This window comes from Ranitomeya variabilis, chromosome 5, assembly GCF_051348905.1.
Source record: "Ranitomeya variabilis isolate aRanVar5 chromosome 5, aRanVar5.hap1, whole genome shotgun sequence".
Taxonomy (NCBI): domain Eukaryota; kingdom Metazoa; phylum Chordata; class Amphibia; order Anura; family Dendrobatidae; genus Ranitomeya; species Ranitomeya variabilis.
In genome coordinates, this window is record NC_135236.1 from 346236008 (window position 1) to 346250411 (window position 14404).

A 14404-nucleotide genomic window follows, 5' to 3' on the forward strand; every position below is an offset into this window, starting at 1 on the left:
TGGCACAGCTATATATGGATAATATATGGGGCAATAATCAATGGTATGGAGCATTATATATGGCACAGCTTTATATGGAGCATCTATGGGGCAATAATGAATGGTATGGAGCATCTATTTTTATTTTTGAAATTCACCGGTAGCTGCTGCATTTTCCACCCTAGGCTTATACTCGAGTCAATAAGTTTTCCCAATTTTTTGTGGCAAAATTAGGGGGGTCGGCTTATACTCGAGTATATACGGTATTTTAATTTTTCACTAACTAAGGTGGTGATGATGGGGGGTTTCATTTACTTTTATAGCGGTGTTTTTTTAGCGGATTTTTATGATTGGCAGCCGTCACACACTAAAAGACGCTTTTTATTGCTAAAAATAGTTTTTGCGTCTCCACATTTTGAGAGCTATAATTTTTCCATATTTTGGTCCACAGAGTCATGTGAGGTCTTGTTTTTTGCGGGACAAGTTGACGATTTTATTGGTACATGACATTTTTTGATCGCTTTTTATTCCTATTTTTGTGAGGTAGAATGAACAAAAACCAGCTATTCATGAATTTCTTTTTGGGGGGTGCTTATACCGTTCCGTGTTTGGTAAAATGGATAAAGCAGTTTTATTCTTTGGGTCAGTACGATTACAGCGATACCTCATTTATATTTTTTTATGTTTTGGCACTTTTATACGATGAAAACTATTTTATAGAAAAAATAATTATTTTGGCATCGCTTTATTCTGAGGACTATCTTTTTTTATTTTTTCGTTGATGACGCTGTATGGCGGCTCGTTTTTTGTGGGACAAAATGACGTTTTCATCGGTACCATGGTTATTTATATCCGTCCTTTTGATCGCGTGTTATTCCACTTTTTGTTTGGCGGTATGATAAAGCATTGTTTTTTGCCTCTTCATTTATTTATTTTTTTACGGTGATCACTGAAGGGGTTAACTAGTGGGACAGTTTTATAGATCGAGTTGTTACGGATGCGGCGATACTAAATATGTGTACTTTTATTGTTTTTTTATTTAAAGAAATGTATGTATTGGAACATAAATATATATATATATATATATATATATATATATATATATATATATATATATATATATATATATATATAATTATTTTATTTTTCTTTATTTAGGATTTTTTTTTTCTTAACTTTTTTTTTACATTGCCCCGGGGGGCAGTGCACTGTGTCAGATCAGCGGTCACACAGGCACTGAAGGGTGGCTTCCCGGCGCCTGCTCTGAGCACGCGCTTGAAAGCCAACTCCCTGCAGCAACCCCGCGGCCATTTTGGATCCAGGCCTGCAGGGAGGAGTAGGTGGGAGACCCTCGGAGCAACGCGATCACATCGCATTGCTCTGAGGGTCTCAAGGAAGCACGCAGGGAGCCCCCTCCCTGCGCGATGCTTCCCTATGCCGTCGGAACGCTGTGATCATCTTTGATCGCAGCGTTCCAGGGGTTAATATGCCAGGAGCGGTCCATGACCACTCCTGGCACATAGTGCCAGATGTCAGCTACGATAGTCAGCTGACACCCGACCGCGCTCCCCCCGTGAGCGCGGCTGATCGCGCTGGATGTACTATTCCATCCATGAGAAGTAGGGACCACCCCACACGGACGGAATAGTACGTCCAATGGTAGAAAGGGTTTAATGCAGGTAACAAGTTGATTAGGAGCCTCTAACTGGTCTGTAGGAGCCAGAACTCTTAATGGTTGGTAGGGGATCAAATACTTATTTCTCACTGCAAAATGCTAATACATTTATAGAATTTATACAATGTGATTTTCTGGATTTTATTTTTGATATTCTATCTCTCTATGTGAAAATTAACCTACCCTTAAAATTAAAATTATAGACTGTTCATGTGTTTGTGAGTTTGGCAAGCTTACAAAATCAGCAAAGTATCAAATACTTATTTCCCCCACTGCATATCAGCTGTCGTGCCTGTAAAGGTGCGAGCTCAGCGCCGGAGCGAGCAACAAACAGGAAGTCCGACATCAGCGTACTATTACGCCTGTTGTCGGAAAGGGGTTATCTTTATTTAGCTCAAAAAAGTCTCATTGCTGTACAAAAATGCATGCAAAATGTGCGTTTTTGCTGCCGAGAGATGCAGAAACCTTGCAGAAATCTCTGCAAGCAAATTCTCAACGTGAGCCTAAAAATAACAGGTAGGCATCAGAACTGAATAATAAAATATAATAAATTCTGGCGCAAAGACTTTTAAATAGGACTATTTGTGAAACAGCATGCAAATAACAGACCACTAGTCAGAAGAGTATACACATACAGACTCACCCACAAAGAACATCTGTTCTTAGTAACAGTGCTGGCAGTCACATGTTATGTTCGATCATATACTCCTGTATACAAGCTCCTGCAATTTGCAACCCCCCCCCCTCAATTATAGGTCTGTAAGTTACCGAGGAAAGACCTGGAGCCCTTTGGAAAGATTGGTACCACATTAGCAGTCTCTAGAGTCTCATGAGAGCACTTTATTGCTTTTATTTTAACACAGGAGAAAATTAAATTTGCAAGGTATAGAAAGTTCAAACAGTCCTTTAGAAATACAGACTCTAAAGCGTGTTACATAGAGCAAAAGAAAGTGTAAACTCCGTTATTAGAGGCCGATTAGCAGGATTATACATGTTATGGCGGCTCGATTCCTATATAAAGAAAAGTGTTAAGTGACACAACAAATCTGACATTTCTCCCAGTACACTTGTCAGCGCATCTCCCAATCCTAGACAACATTTCACTCACTTTTACATCTCGCTGCCCTTTAGAATATGAGGATTCAATCTCGCAGCTTGACGAATACTTGCTCCAAACACACCATCAGGGATGTCAGTGAAGGTTGTGTGCAGCCACATCCAGACTATTACAGATGCAATTACTTCCTTCCCGAGTCAAAGCTGTCACCGGGATGGCAACCTGACATCTCAGTCTCCTTCTCCTTGTGTTTTGCAAAATTAAACATTTCCATCAAATGTCATTTATACATTATTGCAGATCTGAAACAAGCAAACAAGCAGCAAAATGGGCTTGCATGCCATTCTCCCACTACAGACAACACAGCGGTATAAGAGAAGGTTAAAGAAAACCTAGATTGAAATAGTCAACTTGACTTCTAAAATCAAAACTTAAAAATAAAAAACATGAATCCAGTAGTAAACATTTTATTGATAGAAAAATATATATTTACATATTAACAGTTCAAACATTGTATTTCTTTACACCAGCGCTGAGGAATGTTTACAGTCTAATAAAACTAAAGCCTATATATCCGCATGGAAAGTCTGCCACCTAGTGTTCCACCAAAAACATGAACAAGAAAAAAAAAAATCTATTACAAAAAAAAAAAAGTCAAAAGTGTCTCAATTTTTGCTAAATCATTTCCATGTACGGGCAAACACATTATCTGAATTCTAAATTATGTACAAGTTCAATGTAAGATGTACGGTAAGCTATTGTATATCCTGGACATTTCCCATCAGTGTGATGAGAACACAGCCTCGGGGATTTTATTGATTCATCTAGTACAGTAAATTATTTTGAGTAGTCACAGGTGCTGGAGGGGCTGTGAACCTCATCATAGTGGTGACCGTGAAGAATACTAAAGTAAGGTATAATAGGCAAACACTGATCGTTCAAACAGCCCAAGGAAATTGAATAATGATTGGCTTTCAATTAAATAAATACCATACGTATTAGAGAAGACCTGAATGAAGTGCATAGGTAATAATCGCCAATAGTGGACCTCCACTTTTGAGAAGCCGCAGATTATGCAGCGAATAGTACATATTAGGGTTGAGTGAAATGGATCGGTCATTTTCAAAAGTCGCCGACTTTTGGCAAAGTCGGGTTTCGTGAAACCCGACCCGACCCCAGCGTGGGATCGGCCACACGGTCGGCGATCTTCGCGCCAAAGTCGTGTTTCGTATGACGCTTTCCCCGCCATTTTTTCAGCCAATGAAGGAGTGTGTGCAGCGTGATGACATGGGTTCCGGCTCGCTTTGTGCGGCGTCACAAGGGGTAAAACCGCCATCTTAATGTTTGGGATATAGCGATTCCCACAGTGAAACACAAATTTTGGTGGGAGAGGGAGAAAAAAAAAATTGCATTGGGTTTCGTGTTTCGGTCGGCCCCCCGACTTTTCACAATAATCGGCCGATTTCACACGATCCGACTTTCGAGACAGTCGGGTTTCACGAAACCCGACTCGATCCTAAAAAAGCAAAAGTCGCTCAACCCTAGTGCATATCATTGAGACAGGCCTCCTAACTGATCACTAGAATGAAAAAGAAAATAAAAGGATGAAATTACTCCTGAATGACCCACATTATTTGTAATGGTCAGAAGTAGAGATGAGCGAATCTGATCGGGTCAGGGCTTATTCGGCATCACACAGGCTCTCCATGCATGTATGGTACCTGTCACACAGCCACGACACATGCAGCTGCGGAGCCGAACAGCTGATCAGCCGGAGCGCACCAGGAAGCTGGGTTCCCTCTGCAGCTTATTTGATAAGAGCTATAGCTGGCCGAATAAGCCATGACCCGATCAAATTCGCTCATCTCTAGTCAGAAGTACCTCCTATAGCTGGCAAATTGAACCTTCACTTTAATTTGACATATAGTAGTAGTAAATTAATGACCAATCTAAAAATTCATATTACAATGGAAGTCTTTCAGCTCAAAATCCAGAACAGAGTAGCATGGCTTCCTGAAGTGGTCGTTGCACGTAGAGGAGCTATACCTTTAGCATACGTCTGCTGGATAGTCTGAGAACTTTTTTTTACGTTCATATGTATATAGGACATCTGAGAGCATTGTGGGTGAAACAGAGAAAGTGTACTAGGACACAGTAGCCCTGCCTATAATGTTCCAATTGGCATATTTGCATAGAAATGTAAAAACGTTCTCCCTCAAAACTATCCAGAGGATTTTCAATCTAAAAAGTAAGGACTCTTCTTCCTGGAAGGTCCCATACAAAGACCTGTGATTCCAGACTCTGTTCTAAGGGTCATTCTGGCCTACATAGTCACTTATCCACTGAATAGGCGATAACAGCTGGGCTTAGGCCCCTTCTCTGGGACCTGCACCAATTGCCAGAATGGGGGGTTTTGTAGGAGTAAAGCCTACTAAATATTTCTGATTGATCTTCACCACATAAAGCGCTGTGTTTCTTCACTATCTGGCCAGTGAAAGGCTTTATTTAAGAACAAGTAAAACGTGACTATGTTGACAATGACATAAAGCGCCAGCTCCAGCAGAAGCTTCCTTGTGGATGGAATTGATGTATTTAGTCTGAAGAGGAGGTACGGCAGAATAAAGTATCGGAATTCCATTAATTTCTGAGGAACGGTGGCAAATAACACGCAAACAAAAAACATTAGGAGCCACAAAGCAGACTTGCTCTTCAGAGCATCCACAAAGCTCCAACCTGCAAAAAGATATCCAGGGACCAGTGCATATTTTACCAGCTCATGCCTCTGGAATATGTTCTTCCAGACATAGAAAGGGTAGTGGCGATTATCGGCAAGTAAATACTGGTGAACGTATGTAAACCTCCAAATTAGGAACAGTGATATACAAGCCAGGCTTCCATACAGGAGAGGATGTCTGCAAACGGATTTCACAAACGCTGTTATTTTGTGTATGGAGGTAAAAATTGGAAATGAGAAGACCAGAGTGAAAGAAAAGAAATAAAATAACTGGGGAAAATGGAGACACGCTTCATGATTACTTCTGTCTCCCACCACAATCCCTCCATTAACTACCATAAACCCAAGAAAACACAGCACTAGGAGAATGTAAGGCCATGTTAATAGGACCAAGGTCAAGACATTTTGGGGGCTCAGCAAATAGTGAAGGAGAAACTTTAAAGCTTCTACAGTCTCTAGTGAGGATTTCTTAGAGGAAGGTTTCTCGTCGTTCTTTTTCAGCTGCGTCCTCCATGCTTCCATCACCTTTTCAGCAATGATGTTTCCAGCACAAAAGGCTATCCATATAATGTTTGTCTGACGAAAGCACAAGGCGCAAAACCCAAGAAGAGCTGCACTTTTGTGATTTCCATACAAGCACATTATATAGGTAAAAAGGACAAAAAATGTTGACCCAGGGTCTGTGTAATAGAGAAATGTAAAAAAATATAGAGTGGGAAACAGATACAATGTGAGGGTGCACAAGATTCTTCGGGAGGCTGAAACCTGTAGGAGACAAAAACACACATTAGATTTCCTTACAATAAAGGGGCTGTCTGTTCTCAGAAGAAGAGTCAGACGTCACTATGTGATTTCAACTGTCAAAACTACAATTCCCCTGAATTTCTTGGGCAAGTGGGCAGTCACATGCCAACTAATCTGCACACTTCTGTTCTCTTTGAGAGAAGCTGGGTGAGGAGTCTAGTTGGCATGTGACAGTGAGTATGCAAATTTCAGACGTGTACTAACATGACTGTCTAGCCACATGGGAAATACAGGGAAATCTTGATAGAGCGTGCATCGAACACTCATGATTCGGCAGCCTACAGTAAGATGGAGCGACTACAGGCCTCTCTTCTGAGGACAGACAACCCCTTTAAAGTGCTTTTTGCCAAAGCCAATGTCATTTATAGGATATTGGGGGGGGGAATATATACTGTAAGGTAGTATTTTCTATTTAACTACTAAGTACTAATAAGAATGTAAGCATTTGATGTTTTTCAATTGTTTTTGACTTCTGATTGACAGCCTATTGCCCACTGCCCAACTGGGGAAACTGTGTCAATTAGAATGACGTCGGCAGTCATGCCCTGCCGATAGATTTTCTGCCCTGCTCTTTTGACTTGATTTCAGCAAAGGCAGCAGTCTGACCATTCTATGTCGGCGAAGAGCTGCAACCGGCACAACAGGCAGGTAGGCAGCCACCCCCTGCCTGTTAGTGATTAGGTACTTTTTAGTGAAAAAAAACAAACATATTTGGCATCACTGAGTCTGTAAAAGTCTAGCCTATATAAAACACACAATATTAACCAGGTCTGTAAAAGCTGTAACGAAAAAACAAAACAAAACACAAAAGACAGTGTAATCAAAAAATAGTAGAACTATGACTTTTTGGTAAACATTTATTCCCAATATCAAAATGCTATAAAAACATATCTACCCCAAATTAGTAACAATAAAATCGTTAGTTCAAAACTCAAAATTCAAGCCCTAACACTGCTTCATTGACAAAAATAAATAAAAAATTGTATAAAAACAAATAATGTGAGTTTGGCACCACTGTGACGATACTGGCCTGTAAAATCTTAATTCGGTCATTTCTTTTGCACAAAATGAATGGCGAAAAGATAAATCCCAAAAAAGCCAATGGCATAATTGCATCCCCCCCCCCCCCCCCCAATTTCACTTCACTTTTTTTTCCAGCACATTGAAATGTTAAAATGAATGGAGTTGTTCAAAACTACAACTTGTCTAGCCAAAAGAAAAAAAAAATAAAAATCAAGCGCATTTGATTCAATGGAAAAAATAAAACGGGGGTGGGGGGAAGAAAAAAAGTTATGACTCATGGAAAAAAGGGAAGGAAATAAAAAATAAAAATAAAAAAAAAGCACAAAGCCAAAGAAATTGCTTGGCCCTTAAAGAACCATCAAATGCTTTAGTTGGGTAGGATTGCACCATCAAGAAAGTGGGAGGGTGGGGGGCAAAGATCATGTTCTTTGTTCTCAATAACTGAAACAGGAAAAACGTTTCCCTCCAAGTTTGGTTGTCATTGACGGATATACTAAGGATTAGCTTTAAAAGGGACTGTTCAAAGTACAGGCGATCAGTGCTTCTTAGCGCATCCAATCATTTAAGCAATTTCCCTCCATCTCTGGCTCTATGAAACCAGAGCTGTCAATGAGGATGGGGTAGACGTAAAGTGAAAACAAGCAGGTGGGCAGGTGTATGTAAATGTTTGGCTGCGTCAAGATGCACCGAGCCGCCTGTTATTGGTTTCAACAAGTCATTCTATGCAGAGTCCCTTTAAAGACAACTCATGACGAAGTATAACAGGAATAAAGATCCTATATGGTTACTAAGTATAGTAGCTACATCTGCATGGAAACATGACAAATTATAGATGTCTGCTCATAGATACCTTTGTGTGGATCCTGCACAGGATTAAATAGAACATGTACAGATTGCCAAGACTAAAAAGGAGGTTAATAAACCGCAGCATTCCAGATGAGCAAACAACACTCCCGCTCCATCCGAAGAGCCAGGCAGCAGGCTTCACTATGCCGACAGATGTCAGATACAGGCCAGGCAGGGTCGTGATCATTGGATCCCACTGGGAGCAAGAAAAAAAAAATTGAAAACAGCTTTAATTAGAAAACATAAGCGTGTTTTCTTCTTGTAAACAGAATATACAAATGTCAAAAAGAACCATGTCAGACAGATTCTTCCGTGCATGAATTTACTGCCCAGAGACTTTTTGGGAACACAAAATAACTAGAATGATATACTGGGTTACCAGGATGTCACTGTATAAGAGACTTTACACCAATAATTACAAAATAAAAAAAATGGAACCTGAAACTGCAGGGATGGAAAGACAATGACAACCAAAGTAAACTTGCGTCTCCAGCAGCCCAAATGATACTTAAAGTGCTCCTGTGTCACACCGCGCTCCTCTTATTTCCCCAGCATGGCCTTTACTTCCTGATCACATTATATTGGATAGATTGAGAGTAAAATGGCAAAAAGCTTTAAAATAATATTCTACCAGCTAAGATCTACACAGACCTGGCAGTAGTAGCAATGTAGGCAGGAATTAACCCCGGTGTGTGCCTCTATATTCATAAATATTCATTTCACAGGGGAAAGCTTTACACAAATCCACCATCAGAAATTGTCCGCATTAATGTGTCTGAAATGATTAAGTCACAGGCACGCGCTTACTAGTCAGTGTATAAAACAGTACCCATGTGGGCACGGGTGCTGGAGAATAAGCCTTAATATATGGTTTTTGTCATAGCAGTATAAGACATCTTCATTCTACAGTCTGGGCCCGCAGTGCACTGGCCATGCTCGTCATAATGGTTCACTACCTATTAATTGACAGCTACTTCTGTTTTATAAATATTTATGATAAGTAAACAATATGATAGCTGTCTTGATATATCAATATATACAGTAGTGTGCAAGAGTTTTATGCAGGTCTGATAATTGCTGCAAAGTAAGAATGCTTTCAAAAGTAGGAGAGTCAATAATTTATCAACTAACAAAGTGCAAAGTAAATGAACAAAAGAAATCTAAAATCAAAATTTGGCATGACAACCTTGTGCCAAACAGCGTCAAGTCTTCTAGGTAAACTCGGGCAGTTTTTGAAGCTACTTGGCAGAGTGTTTGGAACAAACATCTTGGAGACCTAACCACAGATCTTCTGTGCATGAAGACTTGTGCAAATCCTTCTGTCTCTTCATGTACTCCCTGACAGAGTGGATGATGTGAAATCAGAGTTGTGTGAAGGCCATATCATCACTTCCAGGACTCCTTGATCTTCTCTACACCAAAGATCGTTCTTAAAGGGAATCTGTCAGCACAGAATGACTGTTCAAACCAAATAAAGGCGCTTGAAGCACTATTGACGTGACCAAACATTTAAGGGCACCTACTTGTTTTTCCTCCATCTCCTCTCTGCTGACTGACAGCTCTGGCTTTCAAGAGACAGAGAAATACCGAAAACAAGCAAGTGGGAAGGTACACTGAACTGTCTGGCCACGCCATGGTGCACCGAACACCTATATGTTATAAACATTCATCTTGTGCTGACAGAGTCCCTTTTATGACTGACTATATTTTTGAGGTCTGTGTCCTGATGCGGAGTAAATCTGGAGCTAAACAGAAGCCTCGCTGATGGTATTATATGACAAATAAGTGTGCTTGTATTTCTCAGCAATCAAGACACTTTATCCTGATCAAACCCTCAACTCATTTTTGCCTGTTTGGGGCTGTATTTCAGCAAGGAAACTCCTTGATGCCTCTCTGTTGCCTGCAGACACTTTATTGAATCGCTTTGTCTTGTTTCCATATAGAAGGTATGTTTTTTGGGCAGCAATTCTTCCAAGACGGCCATTCTTTGAGCAGTAGATGCGTGTAGCTTGCTCCCACTGATTGTTGCCAGTTCTGAGCTGAGGCACTCCTGGACTTTTCACAATTTCGAAGTGAAGCATAGGGTTTCTCATCTGCTACACTAAGTTTCTTTGGCGAACACTGCCTATACAGTCCTGAATGTTTCCCATTTCTTGGCACTTCTTCAAAGGATATAGGGGTTTCAAGATGGGCTCTACAAGCTCTTTTGAAATCTTTGCCTCAGAGATCCTCGTGCCTTGTGGAGGTGCATGACCTGCGACATGACACTGCTACAAAATGGAGGTTGTAGTTGACCGTTTATTTTAAGCTATGCAGCAGTTTCAGTAACAATGGTCACCATCACCTGTTTGGATTGAGTGGCCACTCATATACCCAACTATAATCCTACAAAACCCCTGACATTGTGCAAAGGTACCTAGAAGAAATTATGCACTTTAGAAGCACTGTGTATGTATGTACCATACCTGTTTAAATGCGTTGCAGGCTCAGCTATATATAAGTCGCCGACACTAATTTCAGTAACTAGGCCAGCTCCCTTTTATGTCAGTTAATTCACCCAATGCTTACATAGAAGGGGCTGTTGTAACTATTGACCTGACCAGTCAGCCTGCCCCAATTATGAACGATGATGATGACACATCACTAAAATAAAGCATAAGGTCAGAAGTGGAGCTTTAAGATCCCAAGAACACTGGTAAAACAGGGACATCAATGGCGCTTTGTTACTACATGCACACTAGCAGACTACATAATTACAACAGGAACTCACATTTTTAAATAGACAATCCCCATAAAGGGATATTCTTATGTTTTTAAATGGCTAAAATTGCTTAGCACCTCTAAAAACAAGCAACTTTGCAATTTACTTTTTGTTAAAAAGTTCTCAAACATGGAGGGATTTGTAATTCTACTGTTTATTGCTCGTTGCTTAGGTTACCGGCCATCACGGCAGTGTAGCAGTAGTGGACAAATACACAGTTCTCACAGGCACTTTCTAGTATGGATCATAAGCACCACTATAACGCTTGGTATCACTACAATCCTCTGATGAAGCAGAGGAGACCGCATGCCCCAAGCAAACATGAAGTTAGGAGGCAGAGTAGCAGTGCACTCTTGGAGCGGATGGGGCCTCTACTGTACCACTGCATACGGTGATTTCATGCCAGTTTTCTATTGGACTATATACTAAGAAAAAAAATGACTATTCTGTGTGTATGGAAGCATCTCTTCTTCAAACGCAATGTTTTTACTTCTCATACCTGAAGAAGCTATTATGGCAGCTAGGTTTCATACTAGGGAGCTAGAAAGACTATGCACAGCCCTGCCATCTGCATATGCAAAGTAACCCACCACTGGGTCACTTTTTTCATTTTTATACCCAGTTGCTATACAATATTACCCCAACAATCACTTTATTTTGCTACCCACAATAGTGCCCGTTTAGATCAATGAGCTGTCAATGTAATATAAGGATGCAGAGGAGACTAGCTTTGGGGACCGGATGACAGGTCTCCCTAGTAATGCAAAATACCCCGAATAAACTTTAAAGGAGTTGTCAAGTTTTTCAAACTCCATTTTCAGAGGAACTGTCACTTGCCATAAATACGATTTTCTTATTTACCTGCTGAAGCACGTGACAATTCTTCTAAATCTGATGGCATTTCTATTTTATTCCTACCTCTCTGTTCCTGAGATATGGCTCTCTTTTTCCTGTATATAAATCTTGTCTCCTTAGCAAAGGTACTGTGATCATCAAGAAGAATCACATAGAAAGAGAAAAAAAAAATAAAAAAAGTTGAGGACCACACCCACTTGCATAACAAGACGATTTATATACAAGAAAAACAAAAGGGGCCATCTTTCAAGAAAATAGAGGTGCAATGACAAAAGAATATCAGATTCAGGAGAACAGCAATTTTTATATGAGGTATAAAAAAAACCTACTTTTTTTATGCAAGTGAGATTTTCTTTAAAGAGACACTCATCTTGGATAAAATTATTTGCCTTCAAGTACAGTGGTATCGGCAGTTGAACAGCGTTACAAAGCTCCCTGGCCGCCTTACTGAAAGTGCGGCTACCAAGCGCAAATTAATTTTATTCCTCCTGGTAGCCCCATGCATTCAATGATGACGGCGGTGCCGAGAGTGGCTGCAGTCACCGCTCACAGCACTGCAAGTGGTGGCTGATTGCATGCCCTGGGACATAAGTGACAGAACACTTATGGTATATTCCAAAGTTATTAAAATTATAACAACTGTTTCTTTATCTAATCAGAGAAATCTGCTTCTTTCTCTGACAGAATTGATTGTTCATTTTCAAAATTCTCAGTTTGGTGGTAAAATCTGTATTCAGATTGTTACAAGACATGGCAGTTGTACTGATAAGATTCTAAGTAGAAAGGAAGGCAGGTGGAGCTCTTCCCCCTCCGGTCTTCATAGAATCTTATCAGCACCAACTGCCATCTCCTATCTCAGTAATGGGAAAGGGTCTTCACTGAATACAGATTTTACCTGGAAATCCAGAAAGAACAATCAGTCACGGCAGAGAAAGAAGCAGATTTCTCAGATAAGATACATTACAAAGTCCTACATTTTCACGTGTACTAATGATTTATGGACTAAAGATGTAAACACCAACGATCCTCTGTCTGTTGAGCTCGTTTCCCCACCCAGCACCAGCCTCTTTAGCTATATTGATAGCTCACTATTCTTGTGATAGCAGACGCTACGCAAGGAAATCAAACAGCGAGCCATCAAGCTAAAGAGGCTGGCGCTGTGGGGAGAAAACATCCGGGAGAGGCAGGAGCTTGTGAAGGTCCTGCAATTGGGGAGGGGGCAATTATCTTCCTGACAGATTGCCTGTAACAGTGTGCAATTGGCTCATTCATATCTGATATACACTCACCGGCCACTTTATTAGGTACACCATGCTAGTAACGGGTTGGACCCCCTTTTGCCTTCAGAACTGCCTCAATTCTTCGTGGCATAGATTCAACAAGGTGCTGGAAGCATTCCTCAGAGATTTTGGTCCATATTGACATGATGGCATCACACAGTTGCTGCAGATTTGTCGGCTGCACATCCCAAAGATGCTCCATACAAGGCAGGATGGATCCATGCTTTCATGTTGTTTACGCCAAATTCTGACCCTACCATCCGAATGTCGCAGCAGAAATCGAGACTCATCAGACCAAGCAACGTTTTTCCAATCTTCTACTGTCCAATTTCGATGAGCTTGTACAAATTGTAGCCTCAGTTTCCTGTTCTTAGCTGAAAGGAGTGGTACCCGGTGTGGTCTTCTGCTGCTGTAGCCCATCTGCCTCAAAGTTCGACGCACTGTGCGTTCAGAGATGCTCTTAGGTCTACCTTGGTTGTAACGGGTGGCGATTTGAGTCACTGTTGCCTTTCTATCAGCTCGAACCAGTCTGCCCATTCTCCTCTGACCTCTGGCATCAACAAGGCATTTCCGCCCACAGAACTGCCGCTCACTGGATTTTTTTTCTTTTTCGGACCATTCTCTGTAAACCCTAGAGATGGTTGTGCGTGAAAATCCCAGTAGATCAGCAGTTTCTGAAATACTCAGACCAGCCCTTCTGGCACCAACAACCATGCCACTTTCAAAGGCACTCAAATCACCTTTCTTCCCCATACTGATGCTCGGTTTGAACTGCAGGAGATTGTCTTGACCATGTCTACATGCCTAAATGCACTGAGTTGCCGCCATGTGATTGGCTGATTAGAAATTAAGTGATAACAAGAAGTTGGACAGGTGTACCTAATAAAGTGGCCGGTGAGTGTAGAAAACCACTAAACAGCTGGGAAGGGAGGATGTACCTGCAGCTTCAGCTCGTTGGTGAATATTTCTGTATCACTGTGCATTTATACTTGCAGCATTTACGCTAACCATTTTTCTTTCCTTATTTTGGTCCCTTTTGCAGATATCTGTGGTGTAAGATACACTTTTGTATACATTAATATTGCTGAACTTGTACCTTATGGCTGGACTAATAAATATACTCTGTAGGTGACACCTGAGCAATCTTTTTGATATGTTATTTATCCTGCGGGGTTCACCTACGTCATGTTTTGTCAGTTAAAAAGAAAAATGTTAATCTATACATAATTTTATCCAATTACGTTTTGGTTTTTTCGCCCTTTTGTCGTGTGTAAATATTATGAAGGAAGTAACAGTAGTTGCCGTCATCTCCTGGTTTCAGCACCACGTAACCGCATCTGTAACTTAACAGATTAGTGTGTGATGTGGTGGCTACTCTCAACAAGTCTCA

At 40.8% G+C, this 14404-nt stretch overlaps 1 protein-coding gene across 1 annotated transcript in view; it reads right to left on the bottom strand.

Moving 5' to 3' along the window:
* Positions 1–3162: 3162 nt before the first annotated feature.
* Positions 3163–14404, bottom strand: part of ALG10 (ALG10 alpha-1,2-glucosyltransferase) — a 36732-nt gene continuing 25490 nt past the window's right edge. The window contains exons 3-4 of the mRNA XM_077264832.1: positions 8123–8314; positions 3163–6210 (exon numbers count right to left, since the gene is read on the bottom strand). Of these exons, the coding sequence (XP_077120947.1) occupies positions 5164–6210; positions 8123–8314 (1239 nt within the window). The 3' untranslated portion in view covers positions 3163–5163. The remainder of the gene's footprint in view (positions 6211–8122; positions 8315–14404) is intronic.